This window comes from Mercenaria mercenaria, chromosome 5, assembly GCF_021730395.1.
Source record: "Mercenaria mercenaria strain notata chromosome 5, MADL_Memer_1, whole genome shotgun sequence".
Taxonomy (NCBI): Eukaryota; Metazoa; Mollusca; class Bivalvia; order Venerida; family Veneridae; genus Mercenaria; species Mercenaria mercenaria.
In genome coordinates this window covers 58,431,265-58,452,504 of record NC_069365.1, presented here as the reverse complement: position 1 = coordinate 58,452,504, position 21,240 = coordinate 58,431,265, and the positions used below count along the sequence as shown (strand labels likewise).

Sequence of the window (21,240 nt, the reverse complement as noted above, 5' to 3'; positions counted from 1 at the left end):
TAATTTTTGACTGGAAGGACATTTCACATTTCTTCAAAAAAAAAAAAAAAAAAAAATGACTGCAATAAGATTACGTACATAGAATAAAGTATAAGGTTTTCAACTTTATTTAAATGACTTCCATACTTAATGTACTTCAACATTATAGTATTTTACATAAAACAAAATAAAATATATCGCACAAAATACATTTCAGCAAAATGGCAACAATATAATTATTTCAGAGCATTAAAACATTTAGAAAATCAGCTTATCAGCTTATTTTAAAAAGACATAAAAAAATCAGAAAATTAATTTACTTATTTATTTGATCTGTTCATTCTTGAAAATAAAATAGATCTAACATTCTTTTTCAGATTCTCTGAAAGATGAAAGAAACAACTGCTACGATTTTAAGCAAAGAAGTTGAATAAAAAAATTGTTATGTTCTCAGATATTTGGTTTAGTTTAATATTTATATATGCAAACTGAGAAAATGTTGAATAAATTTGGAAACTTGTTTTAATTATAACTTATCCGTAGCGCCGAAGAGCTGACAATACATAATGTGTCACTTTTTCCAGACCGTTTTAAAATGCCACAAAATCAATTATTACAAAAACCCTACTTTTTTTAAAAAATATATAGATTGTACCACAGCCTAAGGACTGTAGATAATAAAAAAAAATACTCTTGATTTGTTTTATTTGAAAATAAAAACATCACAACCCACACCGCTAGTTAACTCGCTACGAATTGCCGGGTCCTGCTTTCACCTCCAAGGTGATTTGCATAATCGACTGCTCCGGATGTGACGTCATGCCGACCTGATCAATAGGTTGTGCGGACTACTGACAGGATCTTTTTGTATCTGAGGATATTTTGTAGATGACTTAAGTGCAAGTTGCTCTTTCCACATGTTTCCCAAGTATATATTTGTTGTTTTCCAATTATTCTTAGTTGGAACGTCGTGAAGTAATTCCTGTGGTGAAGGTAGATCGTATTTTGCTAAAGTATTTCTGACATTTGAAGAGAATGAATGCCTGTTAATATCTGACATGGCAATTAGTTGTCTTAATTTTTTTTTTCATTTCTCCATCTTAATGGGAATATGGTTTTTTAGTTGTTTTTTTCTTATCTGACCGTTAAATAACAAAATTTAAATATACGGTATTGTAATGAAACGAAGTCCTTCAGGTCAGGTAAATATTCTTTTTCTTCTTCTTTTTTATGTTACACCCAAAATCATGTAGATAAAGTCAAATGCGTACTTTGGTGGAACGTTACAGGACGGCTGTTATTCATCCTATGCAACATGGCGCCGAAAGGAAAGTCGGGAGCAAGTAATGCAGATTTGAAGCAAGAAGATATTGTACAGGCAGTTGTCTTTGCTGACAGCTTCAACACAAACTTTGCACCAATTTCAGCTGATAAACCAAGGGTATTGAAGGCTTTTTAATATTCTCTGATTAAGAAAATGTCACCGAAATGTTCACTCCATATGGTAAAATATGTGGGTGGGGTATGAAAAATGATGCAACACGATAGAAATTTTAAGAAAACTTTAAAATACATGGTTTTGAAACCTTTCTTATTTGTTAAAGAAAGTCACAAAGGTTGACACTTGCAACATTTACAATACTAGTCAAAATAGGGATATAAATTAGCAGAATAACTGAATGCAATGTTTGAATGGTAAAATAGCTGATAATATTTTTTTCCTGGCCATGTAAAGAAGGTAGTTAAAAACATAGCTTCTGCAGGGTAAAAACCCTTGTCTATGGAGTAGTTATATTAGTATGATTTTTTTCATAATAATGGCTCAAGGACTCGAAAATAAGTCATTAAACTTAATCGGTCAATAGCTATTCATAGCTAATGTTGATTTGTTTTTGTGCCATACTGACAATAAATAAAATTGTATTGTATTGTATTGTATTGTAATCCACTCATGTGCTGAACCCCTTTGCTTTTGACTGTCAGAGGATGTAGGAAATACTTTATACAAAGGTAAGCTTCTTTGGGAATATATATTTTGTCTAATATTACATTTACTTCGACTGTCAGTGTTCATTTTGTAGAAAATATCAAACTCCTTTTTTCAAAAGTATATTTCTTTTAACTTTGTTTTGGTTGTCACAGTTTAACATATTTATCTACATGATCAGTACATGTAGGTACTCCCAGTAATGAAATATGGTTTACTTATGTATTTTCTCAAACATAGCCGTATTGTGTCATTTTGACAGCTCTACTTTCACTTTCATTTTGCAATTTTTGCAACATTTTGAAATGTACATGTTTTGTAACATTTTCAACACTGGGAGTACCTGGAGAAATATGTTAAGCACACAGTAAGTAGAGACATAATGTCAAAATATTTTTTAAAAAGAAATTTGATATTTTCTACAAAACAGAATGTGAGCAAGCAAAGTACATGTGATAAAAGAGAAAATTTATTATTCCGAACAGAACAACCTCTCTCGAAAGACAATTCTACTTATTCTGAACACTTTGGTATACATTTTATGAAAAACAAAGGCCTATGAGACCTAAGAACATAAAACAAAAATTCACTCGAGGGGCAGTTTCAAAACACTTTACATGAACCTTAAGGTAGTTCTGCGCGTTTGATAAACCGGAAGTTATGGCAAAACATCATTTATCTGGAAAACTTAGAATAAAACCTGGATTCGGCGCGCGGAAATAAAAATCGTTTTATGAATTAATGACAACCAGTGAGTAAATTTATTAAAATGGCACTGTTACTATCTTTTTAAAGTCAAAATATGATATTAAAACATAATTTTATGACACGTTAGATAATTAAAAATAAGGAAGTGGCTATTCTTACAGTCCCGTACGAGGCTATTCCTACGGCTCTTCCGTAAGAATAGTGAAAAGCCTGCAGGTGGTTATTCCTACAGCAGTTTTGTATTACAATACATTGTACTGAAGTCTTCCAACTGATATATTTTCAACCGATTTTGGAAATGACATGTAATCACATTTGGTCATTGTGTTACAAATAAAATGTCAGGTCTGTCAAGCTGATGTGTGACAAACGTCGAGTATAAAACTAAATTAAAGGGCAATAAACATCTTTAGAGAGGTAAGAGATTTGTACGGTTGTGAAAAATTTGCAAGTATATACACGAAACATAGATCAATAATTCTCTAACTGGTCAATATTTTTTAGTGTTTCAATATTAAAAACGTAAACTATGTATTTACATCTTCATCTGTACATCTAACAATCGTTTTCCGATTTATTTAGAAGACAAATTCCAGTTAAATAAGTATTTTACACTTACGATAAATTCGTTGTATTAAAATTGTTTGTTTTTGTAACAAATGGAAGTTATAAATGTGTTATACTAGGGGAAGTCACTTCCCTTTTTTGTCTTCTCTGGATTTCCTTACCGGAAAAATAAAGAAGTTGGGTGAAATTATATCAGTCAAATGAATTCAGTACGATGTGTAACACAAAACTGCCATAGGAATAACCACCTGTGTGCTTTTCATAATTCGTACGGGAGAGCCGTAGAAATAGACACCTGTGGCCTTTTCACTATTCTTACAGGAGAGCCGTAAGAATAGCCTGTGAGGCTATTGCTACGGGACCGTAAGAATAGCCACTTCCTAAAAAAAATGTCTCTAAATTAGCGTGAAATATTCGGTTCACCTTAATCATGGCCATATATCTCAAAAATAAGTACACGAACCTCTACATTTTATTTCACCAAATTATAGACCATATGTTTACTTACAACTTTGTAAAGTTTTATCAAAATCTACATTGTAGAAAAAATTATATTCGCGAAAACGTTTTGAAAGTTAAGATTTTCCCATAGACTCCCATTATGAAAAAGTGCATGGTCCAACTTTTGCAAATCAGTCTAGCAAAAAATCAAGCACACGACCCTACCCTTTTTATTTGCTGAATTTTCTAGGTATATTCTGAAGTTTTGAAAAATCGGAGTTTAATCAAATTCTACATTGTTGCAAAAAATTCGATCCAATCATGCAGAACTACCTTAAGCATAAACTTGCCTTGCTGACATTTTATGAATGTTTATTTTGTGTTTTGTTTCTGCAATTTAGTGAAATCGACAGTCTGTTGTTTATTGAAACCGGTGTCAGGGTAGATATCTCCTCGCACCTGTCACATCATGTGTCTCTTATCTAAAATTATGAATTAAATTCAACCTATTTGAAGTTTCTGCATGAATATTAATGTTTAATTTATTTAAGCAAGTAAGTCTGACCAGTATATTATGACTTTTTTGGATTTTTTAATGTCTTCATTTTCCTAACAGTAAAATGCAGATACAGGTAAGGCTTAGAGGGGTGACATTTATAAGATATCAGATCATAAAATAAGTCATCCTGATAAGCCAAATGAGTAAGGCTATTACAATACAGTCACTCAAATTTGGTGTCCTGTGCAAAGGGATAACGGACCATTAAGACACAGGTACCCTGAGGCAGGACATATAGCTGTTTTGTTGACTACCCGCTGTGATTTGACTTTTATTTCTCATATTTAAAATTCTTTACATTTATAGTTACCAAATAACTCACAGCTTTCCTTTTAAATACTTCTTTAAATTATTCAGAATTTGCTGATAATGTTAAAATTTATTAAAAAAAAGACCAGGTAGCCCTTGCATCATTTTTTCATTCAACTGAAGTGGATTGAATCCGGCTTATCAATGATAACGACAAAATCCGCAAGGACAGTTAAAAAGAGCGCGCAGACATCATCATTGCCAAGCCAAGTTCAATCAACTTCCGTTGGTTAAAAAAATTGTGTGAGGGCTACCTTGTCTTTTTCCGTCAAAATCTAGTTAAATCATGCTTGAATCGTGAATGAGATCGGCAGTGGCTAGTAATCCACATCCCTAAGTGAAATGATACTAGTATGGCTTTGATTTTATGTTTAGGTATACTTTCATTTGTGTACATTTTGACCTGGGAGCTGTGCACGAGATACAAAATTGGACACTCCTTTTTATACGCCCGTTTGAAAAACGGGACGTATTATGGGAACGCCCCTGGCGGGCGGGCGGCGTCCACAGACCTTGTCCGGAGCATATCTTCTACATGCATGAAGGGATTTTGATGAAACTTGGCAGAGTTGTTCACCATCATGAGACGGAGTGTCATGCACAAGAACCAGGTCCCTAGGTCTAAGGTCAAGGTCACACTTAGAGGTCAAAGGTCAAATTCAAGATTGACTTTGTCCGGAGCATATCTTCTTCATGCATAGAGGGATTTTGATGAAAGTTGGCACAATTGTTCATCATCATGAGAAGGAGTGTCATGCGCAAGAACCAGGTCCCTAGGTCTAAGGTCAAGGTCACACTTAGAGGTCAAAGGATACAAGAATGAAAACTTTGTCCGGAGCATTTCTTCTTCATGCATAGAGGGATTTTGATATAACTTGGCACAAATGTTCACCACCATGAGGCGGAGTGTCATGCGCAAGAACCAGGTCTCTAGGTCTAAGGTCAAGGTCACACTTAGAGGTCAAAGGATACAAGAATGAAAACCTTGTCCGGAGCATGTCTTCTTCATGCATAGAGGGATTTTGATATAACTTGGCACAAATGTTCACCACCACGAGACGTAGTGTCATGCGCAAGAACCAGGTCCCTAGGTCTAAGGTCAAGGTCACACTTAGAGGCCAAAGGTCAGATACAAGAATGACTTTGTCCGAAGCATTTCTTCTTCATGCATGGAGGGATTTTGATGTAACTTGACACAATTATACACCATCATGAGACGAAGTGTCATGCGCAGTTCCCTTCTTTCGAATTACTTCCCTTTGTTGTTACTATAAATAGCTTATATTGTAACTTTTTCATTACTAGTCATAGGGAAAAATCGAGACCACTTTTCTGTAGTACAATATGCATGCTACATCCAATTTTGAGGTGTATTTTGACCAGTCTCTACCTGGTAAAGATTTTTGTGAGGACTTACAATTTTTTTTTTTTTTTTTTTTTTTTTTTTTTTTTTAAGATTAACTTCCCTTAGTTGTTACTATAAATAACTTATATTGTAACTTTTTTATAATTGACCGTAGGGAAAAACCAAGACCACTTTTCTGTGGTACAACATAGATGTTACTTTCCAATTTTAGGTGTATTTGAAGGTATCTCTACCTGGTAAGGAGTTTTTTTGTGGACTTAGAAAAACAAAACACTTAGTTATTACTAAACAACCACAAAGTTAAAATTCCATTTGCAAATACAGGTGCTAGAGTAAAGAAATTTGCTGTGACGGGCGTATATTGTGACATTCTTGCACTCTTGTTTTTTATAATATTTAAAGTGAAAATTTGGAATGTTTGAGTGTAATATGTTCAATAACAGCATCAGTGATTTTAGTTAAATATCAATTTAGGCGAACTATATCTATGTAGACACATTGTAAATGGTACTGGGTTTGAATGGAGGTTTATTTATTTTTCAGGCATTGTTTCCTGTAGCCAACACTGCATTGCTGGACTATACATTAGAGTTTCTATGTTCTGGTGGAGTACAGGAGATCTTTGTTCTGTGCTGTCATCATGCTGGCCTAGTTAAACAGCATCTTCAGTAAGTTGTGTTATAGAAGTTTATATCAATATAAATTATGTATGTATGGATTCAGTAATGTTATATTTTCTGGTCCTTTGGGATCATGGAGTCCATCCAACATATGTGTAATACTAATAGAGTTCTGCTTAAGCCGGTGCTAGGGGGCATGAGAGGTGTTGCACATTTCATTACCTCTCATGAACAGACTCGATCAAACCGAGTCTGCTATTATTCTTCTTGGTTGCATTTTTTGCTTCCAAAGGATCTTTTTACAGATTTTATTATTTATTATGTATATACTTTTGTGTGTTTCCTTTCCTTTACAAGAGATTGGTGTTGCCAGTTTGCTCTCACTTTAAGTAAAAAGCAAAGCAATATTTCCTGTAGTGACCATTTCACATCCATCAATCTGAAACTGAACCAGAAAAATAACAGAATGTATTATTATCAATGGGTCATTCACATATATGACAAAAGCGAATTGAAAAGCCAAATGAAATCAAAATGAAAACACTCACAAATTGAAATTCTAGTTTTGGGTTACCACATTCAGTCTGAAAAAGGTGCAAATGATCATAGTGATCGTCCTGTCCGTCCGTTCGTTCGTCCGTCCGTCCGTATGAGGTTAACCCAATGGGACCGTTTCGTCTAGCATCAATACCCCTTACTAGAATGACTTGATACTAATGCAGATGTAACCTGTGACCATTCCTCATCTTCAGACATCATCTGACCTCAGTTTGACCTTGACCTCATTTTGGACTAAGGTTGCTTTATATGGGCCATCTCTTGGTTAACCAAATGGGACCGTTTCGTCTAGCATCAGTACCGCTTACAAGAATGAATTGATACTAATACAGATGTAACCTGTGACCATTCCTCATCTTCAAACATCACCTGACCTCAGTTTGACCTTGACCTCATTTTGGCGTTAGGTTGCTTTATATTGGCCATCTTTTGGTTAACCAAATGGGACCGTTTCGTCTAGCATCAATACCGCTTACAAGAATGAATTGATACTAAAACAGATGTAACCTGTGACCATTCCTCATCTTCAAACATCACCTGACCTCAGTTTGACCTTGACCTCTTTTTGGATTTAGGTTGCTTTATATGGGCCATCTCTTGGTTAACCAAATGGGACCGTTTCGTCTAGCATTAATACCGCTTACAAGAATGAATTGATACTAATACAGATGTAACCTGTGACCATTCCTCATCTTCAAACATCACCTGACCTCAGTTTGACCTTGACCTCATTTTGGAGGTTGCTTTGTATCAACAAGGATGCCACGGGGGGCATCAAGCGTTTATTGAACGCAGCTCCTTGTTTGTAATTCTGTTTTGACATGTTAGTGTGTTGTCAGGTATCAAATTGTCATTAAAAGATGATTTTTATGAAATTTTATGAAACTTCCAACAGTCATTAGTACCAGCGGGCAATATTTATCACCAAATTTGGAAACTATACAAATGATGACAGTGGTGAAAGCATGGTTACTGAAAAACCTTAGGACAATAATATCAGTCCCTCAGTCTTCTGCTCAATCGCATCCCAGGCGATTTGGCTTCAAGCATTCTAATATCTTATACAAGTCAGTCCTGTTTAAGGTGAATACTTTCATTGCTTTTTTCTTTGTACAAAATGCGTTGTTTAATTTCAGGAACTCGCGCTGGAATGAGAAGAGTTCCCCATGTAATGTTGTACCTATTGTATCTGAGGGTTGTATGTCAATGGGAGATGCACTGAGGGACATAGATGCCAAGAGCCTCATCAGGAGTGATTTTATACTCATCTATGGAGATGTTGTCTCGAACATCAAACTGCAGCCTATAATGGAGGAACACAAGTAGGTTTGACGTAAATGACTGATACCAAATGAAGGGCTAACATCATTGAAATAAGTAGGCACAATTACTAAGTCCCCAGTTTGTAAATAAAACTTGTACTCGTACTTTTGTATTAATAAGTGTTTTTTTATCACAATTTAGTACTACATTTGATGGATTTTGAACATTCAACTTCTATTATTCCTGTACCTTTTTGCTAATAATGCATCAATAAGTGTCCCTGTAAGACATTTTTTTTCAATCACAAAAAGAATGTTTCCTGTACAAGAAATAACAATGGTGTTAAACCTGGTCCAGTATTGATCTATGGCTGTAGCATAATGGAAGATTACTAAGAGTTTGATTTGTTTATAGTAAAACGAAAGAACTTTTAATTTCTGTTGTTGATAGAACCGCTGCTACCGAAACAAGAAGAAAAAGCAGTTGTACATATTATATCCTATCCCTAAGTACACAGTGATACACATGATATAAACCAACAGGAAAATATCCAATTTTTTCCCATAACATTGACAAAAAACTTAAATACGCAGTGTCTCTCCGTATAAGACATATTGAGAAAATGTGACTGGTGTATGATAGAAGATAAATTACCAGTTGTTCAGTAATACTGCACATCTTTTGGTGAGAAATGTCAAATTGAAATGGACTAGTATATTTCACAGTCAGGTACCATGGTTTGCACAGTATTCCTAGTGGTAGGGTATAACATCTAGTGTCATTTTCTTTCTGGTTTAGTGCCAGTGGATAGAACCCACATCTTTATTTTGTCAAGGTATATTGAGTCAAATTAGTAAATGGTGTTATTTTCCAGAAAGAGGCATGAGAAGGATAAATCCGCCATAATGACGATGGTGTTCAGACAGGCGCCTCCAGGACATACTACGCGCAGTGCCCAGGATGATGTTATACTGGCCATTGACAACCAAACACAGAATGTCATTCATTACCAAAAAGTTGGAGAAACAGGGAACAGAAGATTTCAATTTCCTTTGGTATGTTTTGTGCACCTATTGTACGTGTATAGATTATCTACAGCACATTTGGTATTTTCAGTAATATACCGGTATATGACAACTGCAAGCGGCTTAAACTAATTTTACAAACACAATGAAATGTTAGATAAATTGAGGTGTCTTAATAACAGAACAGAACTTTTTGATGAAAAGTAGAAAAAAACTTTTTATTGATTCATTAATTTTTATCTTCAGAAGTTTCAGTTTACAAATTCTCATCGCCATGCAATAGCCGTTTTTGGAAAACCATGAAAATTAATACCCATGAAATTCAATAATTTTGCAGTTCTTTGACACATTGGTATAATTTTTTTGAGTCGGCTAAAGGCCTTGCTGTTCAGGGATTCTCTAAATGGACCGAATAACACGTGAAGGGATGTAGTTCCATTAGATTTCTCAAATTTCAAACAGTTCACTGCATGAATGAAGTTAAGTTGTGTCAATTCCCTTTGCTATGACCAATATACGATGTAATCTGTCATATTTATGACTTGTAATTGTGCAATACTCGAATGTAACTCATTAAGCATAAATGTGCATTTTAAGAATTGCGCAGGCTTACAAAGCTTGCGTAACATCCAGCGAAAGACAAAAAATATTTCCACAGGGCTCCAGATAAGATGCGTATTAGCGTAAATTACGTATAGAAATAATGCAAATACGCATGTCTAATAATTTCTAAGCGTATAAAAACGTATATAAAATTACAGAAACGCACACAATGCTTTTTTAAAAACAAAATCTGAATCGTCTGGATGCGTTAGGTAACATAGCCGATCAGCCTAATTTCTCCCACATTGAACGTATACACGCATCGTATGATTTCTATAAACTTTGCATGGGTTGAATTTTGCAGTCAGTAAACGGATAAATTATCGGAAGAAGAAGCTCTTACTGGTTTGTTTAGTTACTACTGATATTAAAAATGATTTTAATTCTTATTTTTCGAGAAATAAACAAATCGGCGAAACATTAAATTGTATTTTCTTGTAGCTTTTGAAATCGAAAGTAGATTGTCTGTGTTTGGCTGCTTTCACGAAATGAAACAACTTTTTTATGAAAAGATTTAAATAAGAGGTAATTTAACCGTAAACTTCTATGTCAGATACTGCCAATTGCTGCTAAATGTCTCCGTATCATCACAATTTGTAAAATATATTGTTGAAACTGGAGAAAAGTGTAATCGTATCCGGATATAATATTTTGGGTAAATATCGAGCTGTGTTGTGAAATTTTAAGAAAAAAACTAAAAACAAACTGAAACTGGTAGACTATACTGTCAGTACATCAATCATTAGCCGACTCAGGCTCTTCAGGCCTTTGATTTTAAACTGCCAGATAAGAATGTGTTATTGTCATGACTTGTGTGCCTTGTCAAGAAGTGACTGAATTTCTTCTACAATTTTAGAGCTGCTTATTTGTAACAAGACTATGCTGTTAACATTTTCTTTCCCTTATATCGATCTATTACAGGAGGTGATGACAGAACATAAAGATGTACAGATACGTTATGATCTCCTGGATGCCAACATCAGTATCTGTTCTCCACAAGTACCGCAGCTGTTCACAGATAATTTCGACTATGAAACCAGGGACAGCTTTGTCAGGGGCATTCTTATTAATGAAGAGGTATATCAGGTGTCACAGACACTTGGGGTCAGGACCCCCCACCCACCCCACTCTCCTCTGCCCCTGGTTAAGTTTAACAAATATTTTTTAGCATTTAAACATACATTGAGCATAGGTGACGATCATTAAATGCATTTTGTAACAATTTCAGCGTGTTTTAAAAATGCATTTTTTACCTTTAATGCTCTTAAAAACGCTAAAAAATATTTGCTAAACTTAACCAGGGGTGGAGGAGAGTGGGGTGGGTGGGGGGTCCTGACCCCAAGTGTCTGTGGCAAGAGTCACATTTCAAAGATAATTTTAAAAAAATATATATTTTGTTAGTATGTAGTATGTTTGGTTACCAGTCTAGTAACGGATATGGTATGAATTGTTACCAGTCTAATAATACATAAAGTTTGATTGGTTTCCGGTCAAATAAAAGATACAGTATAATGGTTTAGCAGTCTACAAATAAAGGGAGGTAAGTGTTGACAGGTTGCTATATCAGTGTGTATCTGTGGAAAGACTTGTTTTGTAATTTCTGTGTCCTAGCTTGGTACACATATGATACTTGATGTCTATAGTAGTAGGACTGGATTAACTTAATTCTCACTGAAGATGGAGCTAACAGATCTTTTGTAGAAATCGTCATGGTTTGCTTTATTTTGATAGGAATATACATATGCATTATAAATTCAATGATTGGTTTAAAAACAAGTTTTTATAGTTTATTTGATTGTAGAAATGTGAAATGTGTATTTTGTAGATTATGGGTAATACAATACAGATGCATGTTGTCAAAGATGCTTACGCTGCTAGAATATCTAACCTACAGATGTATGATGCAGTGAGGTTAGCCAGTATTAATGCCTATTTTTATGCCTCCAAAGGGATTGCCCTTTTCAGTATGATAGTCTGTGCATCCGAAAAAAATTTGTTGTCTCCACTATAACTTCAGAACTTTTCAAGCGATTCCATTGAAACATTTACACACACATTAAACATTGTTAGAAGGTGTGTCATATGCAAGATTCAGGTCTCTGTGTTTGAGGTCAAGGCCGCTCCAAACTAAACTGGGAGTGTTTGGTTTCTATCTCAATATCAATTTTAAAAGATTCAGATGATGACACTAAAACTTCACACACATGTTAACTGTATTAAAGTGTTTTGTGTATAGATATACAATGTATGCTAGGTCCATAACACCAAAGTGAGTTGTTAGGGTTACAGACCACATAATATATTTGGCAATATATTAGTACCATGCTTTTTAGAATACTGCATTAGAGCCATTCTTCATTTTCTAGTAACATCGTTGGTTTGTTTGAATTTCAAAACTGCTGTACCTGCGGATCTCACGGGATGTTTCTTAAGAAACTGCTTCACCCACTTAGCTCATTAGACGTTACTTGAAGGTTCAAACATAGAAATGGCTCTGCCCACTGAGCTCACTAGATAAGTCTTGAGAGTTCCAACTTCAAAACTGCTGTACCTTCTGAGCTCTCTGGACGTTTCTTGAAAGTTCGAAATTCGAAACTGAATCTTATAGCACACTTGTAAGATAGTTTACTCTAAACTGTTTAATAACTTGAATCATGTATTATAATTATTTTAAGATAACAAATTATAAGCACAATAAAGGGTTAATGAATATTAATTGGATTGAATGTGATAGTGTTTTTAATTACTTATTTCAGTCAGGATATATTAAACAGATGGACATTTCCCTTTGTACCTGACAGTTGCTACAGACATAACAAAGATAGTATTTCATATGGAAGGCATAATGTTTATATGAGTAAAAATGTTACCCTTGCAAGGTAGGTTTAATATATATGTATATATATTTGCTGTAACTCATGAACATTATGGGGTATCTCTTATAGAAAATAAAACATTTATCTGTTCCTTTTGCAACCTAAATATTGCCAGCTTTGTATTATTTGGGAAAGATTTAATTGGAATTGTTAAATATTTTAAACTCTCCTTAGACAAAAAAAATATGACTTTAAAAGTGGTGGTGAAAATTTTCAAAACTTTCATTTCTGTCAATTTTGGCTTGGAGTGTATATTGGACTTTAAAAAATGATAACGTAAGTAAAAATAAGTAGTAAGGAACTGGTGAAAAAGCAGGAAGAATTTTGATTTCCTCCATTATTTCAAAAAACATTACAAATGGTTTACCCCCTTCTGCCCAATATTTTTTCGTAAGTTATTAGGATGTCTTGAAAAAAATCATATGTCAGTAACTTTGTACCAATGGTCACTTTCAATGTATCTCCTTTAGCAGAAAAAATTCTGACTATTATTTATATAGGTAGACTTTATACGAACCAATCACCACCATGATATACCAAACAAATTACGGCAATACAAACGAGCGCAAAGATTAGTTTCGATGCTACTTTATATACACACAAGAATTGTACTACATATTTGTACTGGTTTTAACGCTTGTATATACATTCTAATTTCTGTTATCATGTCTCACAAATATATATATTAGATCAGAAATATGTAGATAGATTAGCCCTGTTTTTAGTTTCTTGTTTCTGATATATTCCAAAGGAAATTTCTTTTAACCTTTACCCTGCTAAATTTCAAGAATGGACTGGTCCATCATTCAATTTGGGCAGTACCACTTATTATTCAATGGGATGTTCACTGAAAATTTACTGACTTTACTGCACGGACGTGCAGGCTGATCTTTGTCTGCACTGGTTGTAAAGGCAGAATCACTTGCCGCCAGCAGCCTAAAGGTTAAAGCTAATGACTGTAAATGGCAAAACAGTTCCTGAAAATTCAGAGCAAATTTTATAATACCTTTTGCAGTGACTAACAGATTAAAACACAACATTTATAACAAGGTGTTAATTATTGTTTCAGAGAATGCAAGATAGAGGAGAATGTATTACTAGGGAATGGTTCATCAGTTGGAAGCCATACAGTCATCTCACATTCTGTCATAGGCAGAAATTGTCAAATAGGTAACGTGATATTTTAGTCTTTCAGTTCAGAAGTCTTTTGGCCTTTCACATTATGAAAGATTTTTGGTTTAAGTTTATATTTTAAATATGATATCTGTCGATAATCAAGGTATCATTTTGTTAATTTCTGGCACAATACTTCTGTTGGAAAATTAATACACTTTTCAGATTAATACACTATAATATTAGAGTTTTATAAGAACAAATATAATTTGTTAAAACAGGTTCCATTTTGAATGAGAAGTGGGTAAAAGGTTAGTGCCAAAGGGGGCGTATTATATGACGCTGGTGTCTGTCTGTCCGTCCAACCACAATTTAGCAACTCTTGAACCCCTTGAAGGATTTCAAAGAAACTTGACACAAATGTTCACCACATCGAGATGACGTGCATAGCGCATGTTTTAGTTGGCTCGCTTCAAGGTCAAGGTCACACTTGGGGGTCAAAAGACATATGAATTTGTATCATGTCCGCTCTGTAACTCTTGAACTGCTTGAAGGATTTTAAAGAAACTTGGCACAAATGTTAACCACATCGAGACAATGTGCAGAGCGCATTATTTCAAGGTCAAGGTCACACTTAGTGGTCAAAGGTCATACCTTCGGGCGTATATTGCTCTGCATTGCGGTGCTCTTGTTTACCAGTAAATTTCTGATTTATATTTGGAACACAGTACTTTAAGTGAAACATATTGAAGATACTTGTTTATTTCAATTGAGTTACAGCTGTAAAAGTCCATTCAAAGTTCTTTAGCTTTCATTCTGTTATGAAATTTACTTTGATGAATTACAGGTAAAAATGTCACTATCAAAGGATCTTACCTATGGGATGGTGTTACTGTAGAAGACAACTGTAAAATAGACACTTCATTAATCTGTGATAATGTTACTGTCTATGACAATGTTATACTCTGTCCAGGATGTGTGCTAAACTCACAAGTATATACTTCTTTAATCTTTAATATTCTTGCAGGTATATGCTTCTTTAATCTTAGATATTGTAACTGTGTACTACAGTGTTACACTCTGTCCAGGTTGTTTGCTGAGCTCACACGTATATACTTCTTTAATCTTTAGTAATGTTACTATGTACAGCAATTTAAAATTCTACCAAGGATGTGTGCTAAACTCACAGGTATATACTTCTTTAATCTTTTATATTGTAAACTGGGTACAACAATGTTACGCTCCATTCAGGTTGTTTGCTGAGCTCACAGGTATGCACTGTTGTGATTGATTTAATCACACAAAGTAGAATTCTAGGATAATTTGAAAAGTGCCAGATATTTTCATAAAACTTAGTACATGAATACTAGTAGATGGCAATATGGAAAATGTGCAAGTCTTTTTGTTTTCCTGCTTTGGCAGCTGGTAGTCCAAAAATGGGACAAGAAGATTGATTTTGTCATATAACTTTATTAGTGTACAAGAGGGTTTTTTTGTCATTAAACCTTTGATGTAAGTAGAACACAGTATCAAGAATATGCATATTTTATTTTGCCCATTTGTCTGTCTGTTCTTTGGGATGTGTATCCATTATAATGTTCCAGACAGAAATTAAAAATAAGAGAATTATCATGAAACCTGGTTTATAGATGGTAAGTTATTTGAAGTATATGCAGGTCTTTCAAATTAGTTTTAGTATGAAAAATGTGGTTCCTATGACAGCAGATATGAGGATTCCTTTCTGGTAGGGGACTCTTAATTGCTAGGCAATATTTATCTTTGAATATTACAATTTCAGGTATCTGTTGGTCCAGATGTAGAACTGAAGGCGGGAACTGTTGCTGTATCTAGACTAGAGGAGGATGACTTCGGAGAGGAAGTGGATGCTACAGATGGGGGTAATGTGAAAATTATATCTATAAAAACCTATACATGTATCAATTTGTATATGATACATCAAAATTACGTCCTTCTTACTGTTACACCAGATACATTAATGTGAAATTTATTTTTGCTAATTTAGCTGTATTAGTAAAAACAAATTCTTATAAAAATACTTTTTTTTTCAGTTTGTCCATATATTGAAAATATTTTAGTGTGAAAACCAGTTCTTTACATTTGTGTAAAATAGCTATTTTTAGCCTCGTAAAAGTATCTAGTCAGACCTGTACCTGAGCCAATTCTCCAGCACTTGGAGCATTTGAAGTACAGTACTGGTTTAGTGATTTCAATCAGCAACTGAAAAAACCTCCTCTCTAGACTTATTCCCCTCATATTTCATGACCACCTCAGTAGCCTAGTGGTAGATCACCCTCATCGAGTGTTGTAGGTTGTGGGTTACTCCTTGGCAGTCTCAAACCAGAGATGTGAATAATGCAACTGCTGTCAAACTTTGTTTGCTCGAACTCGACGGGAACGGCAAAATTTGTTCAAGTTATAAGTAGTTAGAACATATGCTATAATTGCTTAATGATTACTTTGAGCAAAGGGCGGTGTTTGAATTACCTCATATATAGCTTAACATGCACAGAAAAAAAAAATGGACTTACATTTCAGATATAACAGAAGCAATGTATGGAAGTAAGGCCAGGGCATTTACATATAAAGATCCTGATGATGATATGAGTGATACAGAAGAAATTACAAAACATATCTGGGGGTTGACGGTAGAGTCCGAGAGCTCGGAGGAAGAGGACAGTGATAGAAGCAGTGAGAGTGGTTCTGAACCCGCTAGTCTGCCACCAGATGGTGAGTTCCGTTTTGCTGTTCTACAGTTTGTTGGGTTAGAAATCACACCAACAGAATTTAAATGCTTTGATAACTTTTCTATAGGACTCAAGATGCCCGCAGAACATTATTTCTAGATGGGTTGGCCCAAAGGTAGAACCTCTGTCATTCTGTAAGTCATCTGCATAGTTATTTCGCATGATCACAAGCCAGGTTGGTTATAAAATACAGAGGTAAATGGCAAGTTGAAAATACTATAATATACACAGTTATTGTCTTTTAATTATGTAGCAAACCAGCTTTGGGCAAATTGCCAGCCTATATCAGACTGCTAAATTTTATGTAGAATTCTTTCTCAGAACTTAAAATTTCGATAGTTACTGGACGTCTGTAACATTTGCATTTATTTTTCAGTACCTGTGTATTACACAGAAATGTTGGACACGATCCAGAGGTCAAAAGATGAAAACATCAGCCCAGAAAATCTCATACTAGAAATAAACTCACTAAAGTAAGTTTGCAATAAAAATTAATAGAATATTTTTCTCTCTAAAATTACTGATGTGATTTGCTCATGCATGTCGCATATGTAAGGCAAGAATATTTCTTTTTTTAAACTTTAGCCTGCTGGCGGCAAAAGATTCTGCCTTTGCAACCAGTGCAGACCAGGATCAGCATGGACGTGCAGGCTGATCATGGTCTGCACTGTTCGCTATTCAGTCAGTAAATTTCCAGCGAACACCTCTTTGAATATTAAGTGGTATTGCCCAAATTGAATGATGGACAAGTCCATTTTAGAAATTTAGCAGGCTAAGGTTAAATACTGTCAGATTTCCTGGTTATGTCAGTTTATTAAGTTAAAGCCCAAAGAACAACTAAAATTCCGTACATTTTATCTTCAAAAGTTGAAATATATGAATTTAAACAAAAGAAATACTGTCGAACTTCGTTAACTCGAACTCGACGGGACCAGCAAAATTTGTTCAAGTGATTGGTTGTTTGAGTTATTGAACAAAATTCATTATACAGGGATTTTTCCGGGACCTGACTGCGAGTTCGAGAAAAGGGTGGTGTACGAATTATCCGAGTTCGAGTTAACGAAGTTTGACTGTAGCTGCTTTGCCCGTATTGCGAAATATTAAATGCTTTCACAGTAAAAAATAAAAGAGATTAATATTGAATCTTATGTCTCTTTGTTGGTTTGTAAAAAGGAAAAGTATTTTCTTACTTTTGTTATGGTGTCCATGTTCTGTAAAAAAAAAGCAATGTATTGAGCCGTGCCATGGGAAAACCAACATAGTGGGTATGCGACCAGCATGGATCCAGACCAGCCTGCGCATCCGCGCAGTCTGGTCAGGCTCCATGCTGTTCGCTTTTAAAGCCTACTGGAATTGGAGAAACTATTAGCGAACAGCATGGATCCTGACCAGACTGCGCGGATGCGCAGGCTGGTCTGGATCCATGCTGGTCGCATACCCACTATGTTGGTTTTCCCATGGCACGGCTCTATTTATGTTTGCACTCATCTCATTGCAGACATGCATATAACATTACCATTAAAGAATTGACTGGTTTAGTTGTAAAAGTAATGTTGGAGCAGCCATTCTCAGAGAATCCCAGTCTAGCAGGGGCAGAGGCTATCAAAGTGCTAAAAGAGGTAAATATTTGATAAATACAGAATTCAAAACCTGTTTTAACATATAATAATGTCCAACTTCCAGTTTTCATTGGTATATGAACTCTTTTTGACGGGTCTTATTTGTTCAGAAGCCTGGATTGAGAATGCTTTGAATATATATAATGGTTAGAAAACTGTTGGAAAAGCAAATACAGTTTAGCTTTTCTAAATTGTCTAGTTTTTGTTGAGATTTTTTAGACAAAATAAAAGTATGGAACAGGTTTTAATGTATTTTGTTGCCATATGACAGGACGTTTTTTTCATAAGATTCAAAGTGTCAATAAGTTTTGGAATAAAAGTTTTCATACAAAGTCCTCATTTATTATTGAAGAAGAAGATGGAAGATGCAAAGTAGAGGGTGTCTGGGGGTCCTGTCATGTAGAACTGTATTATTATAGTATATGAAAAGTAGCACAAGTTAAGATAAAGGTTTTTCCATATTGTTATTTTTAGACTTTGGCAAGACATATGTCAGTGCTTCAAAACTACATCAAGAATGAGGAATCTCAGCTTCAATGTTTGAAGGCAGTTGAGGTAGGTTGTTTGAGATTTTGAACATTAATATAGTGACTGTTGGTTCCCAGCCTGTTCAGCCTGGCATGCTGAGAACCAATTTCTACATTTTCCCATTCTGAGGACCATCTGCGTTATATAAATATATATTTTGAAAAATATTCCCATAGGTTTAGATATCAAAGGTTATAATTAAGAGAATTTTGGTAAATATTTGGTACAAACAGATATTTTTTTCTGATGATAATAATTTTTACATCTTAGGGACTTAGGTCCAACTTTACAAAAGGGACTTTGGAGACAAGACTCAAAATGCAGCTTTGTCATTTGTCAGTTTCAAAATCTGGCTTTAGATTTACCAGTCAAATACAGGAATTTCAAGAGATCTCTTGCTTACGTGTTGTCTCATGTCCTCTTCCAAAGGGCATCTACCAAAAATGATGAAGCTATGTTGATACATACATCGCCACCAGGGGATGAGAGCTAGTTTTCCCTTTACGGCTATATAAACAAGTTCAAAATCATCTTCCATGAGTTTGCAGACCTGTTTTCAAAGTAATTTAGCAGAAATGATTCTTGGATGTCTGCCAAAATTGTTTCGTGTTCAGTGATATAGGGCCATCATAGTCCTCTTGCTACCAGTTATTAACATGCAGTCATGTTCTTGTTTTTAATTGTTATTTTTGGCACTTGCAGGTGTTTGGCACAGCAAGTTCTGTCAATATGGCCTTGGTTATGAAGTTGATTCATTTCCTGTATGATTCTGATATCCTAGCAGAGCAGTCTATTTTTAGATGGTACAAAGCACCACCTAGCAACAGCAGCCAGGACAATCTAGATGATGTTGATGGGGAAGAAATTGAAAATAAACATGCAGAAATAAGAAAACATGTAAGTTTTCAGGATACTTATTTAAAATAATGTATAAGCTTCAGAACGTACATCAGAGAGCAAAGATCAGTGGATTGTTTGGTATGAGTTTAATCGCCAGGTGAGGTATATGTTCTGCGTGACAATATGAGAGAAGACATTGTGTCTGAAACATTTTATTAGCCACATTATTTGTATGAGGAGGTGGAGAACAGGGTATAAATACTATTGAATCCAGGTACACTGGTTAGGTTAGCTGCCTGCCATAAAAAAAATGAAAAATTGTTGAAAAATGGTGCTAAACCCAAAGCAGATCAGACAATTTAAGTAGAACTTAGCATTTCAACAGAAAAAAACAGAAATGCTGATAATTTGACAGATGACAAGAAAACTGTTTGTCCAAAGTCATTCATTCTCCTCTAGTTCATATAAGGTAAGGTATATTACTGGCAGACAACAAGTAGGCGCTGGCACAGAATTTAAGAACACTGGCAGCTGCATGATTAGTGCCATTACTGAACATAAATACTGATTAAAAACAAATGGACAATAAATGTAATTTGCACTTAAACAAACGCATAACAACAAACAGCCAAATTACATTACCAATACTGTTTTGTTTTATCCCAGGTGGCGCCACTAATCAAATGGTTGGAGGAAGCAGACGAAGAATCATCAGAAGACGATTGACTGGTGCTCATATTTAGTTTCTACACCATCATGTTCATCATCATAACCTTGACATTGTTGATGCAGCTGCATGAGCTAAATATACTCACATTCTGGATGGACAGTAAATGTGATAGGCGTGTCAGTTACAGTTGTTCTGTTTTTTAACCTGTAGCCTGCTGGCAGCAAGTAATTATGCCTTTGCGACCAGTGCAGACCAAGATGCAGGCTGATCTTGTGATCTTGGTCTTGGCTGTTCCCTATTCAGTCAGTAAATTTCCAGTGATTACCCCTTTGGATACGAAGTGGTACTGGCCAAATTGAATGATGGACCGGTCCATTTTAGAAATTTAGCAGGGTAAAGGTTAAAGAGTATATAACTGTGAAGTAAACAGGGTCATTTGCAATATTACTTAGTCAGTATAATAGACCAGTGAAGAATGAGGAAAAATGACTGAGGAAAAGTTTAGAAGTACTAATAGAGACAGTTTGAAAAAAGTCACCGTCAGGATGGATCTGCATTCAGTGAATTCCTGGAAGTTGGGAGGCAATAAACTAAATAAAAACATTAACCTTGCATGTCGGTATTTATTTATGTAACTTCAAATGTGCTGGTGTGAAGTTTTCGTTGTAAGAATCCATAAAATGGTTGTTTTATGTATAAAATAAAGATTTCTTGCTTCATTTCTTTCACTTTTATAAAAAGTACAGACAGCATTCCAAACTGCCAGTAAATTGTGTCACATTAAGCTTTAAATTCTTCATTGAATAATCTTTCAAATTATTATCCCCTGCTGAAGGTGGAGGGA

At 34.9% G+C, this 21,240-nt stretch overlaps 1 protein-coding gene across 1 annotated transcript; it reads left to right on the top strand.

Annotated features, from left to right (window-relative positions):
* Positions 1–1,250: 1,250 nt before the first annotated feature.
* LOC123557336 (translation initiation factor eIF-2B subunit epsilon-like) lies at positions 1,251–21,115 on the top strand. Its single transcript, XM_045348753.2, has 16 exons — positions 1,251–1,420; positions 6,460–6,584; positions 8,231–8,416; positions 9,232–9,412; positions 10,907–11,062; positions 11,811–11,896; positions 12,742–12,864; positions 13,931–14,031; positions 14,822–14,967; positions 15,773–15,872; positions 16,531–16,722; positions 17,116–17,212; positions 18,238–18,358; positions 18,833–18,913; positions 19,589–19,783; positions 20,393–21,115. The coding sequence occupies exons 1-16, from the start codon at positions 1,295–1,297 to the stop codon at positions 20,450–20,452; spliced, it is 2,076 nt and encodes a 691-aa protein (XP_045204688.2). The 5' UTR covers positions 1,251–1,294; the 3' UTR covers positions 20,453–21,115.
* Positions 21,116–21,240: the final 125 nt, after the last annotated feature.

Coding starts and splice junctions, on each gene's coding strand:
- LOC123557336 (XM_045348753.2), top strand. CDS start 1,295: ATGGCGCCGAAAGGAAAGTCGGGAGCAAGTAATGCAGATTTGAAGCAA. Junction 1,421..6,459: donor TTTCAGCTGATAAACCAAGG/GTATTGAAGGCT, acceptor TTTATTTTTCAG/GCATTGTTTCCTGTAGCCAA. Junction 11,897..12,741: donor CAGATGTATGATGCAGTGAG/GTTAGCCAGTAT, acceptor TACTTATTTCAG/TCAGGATATATTAAACAGAT.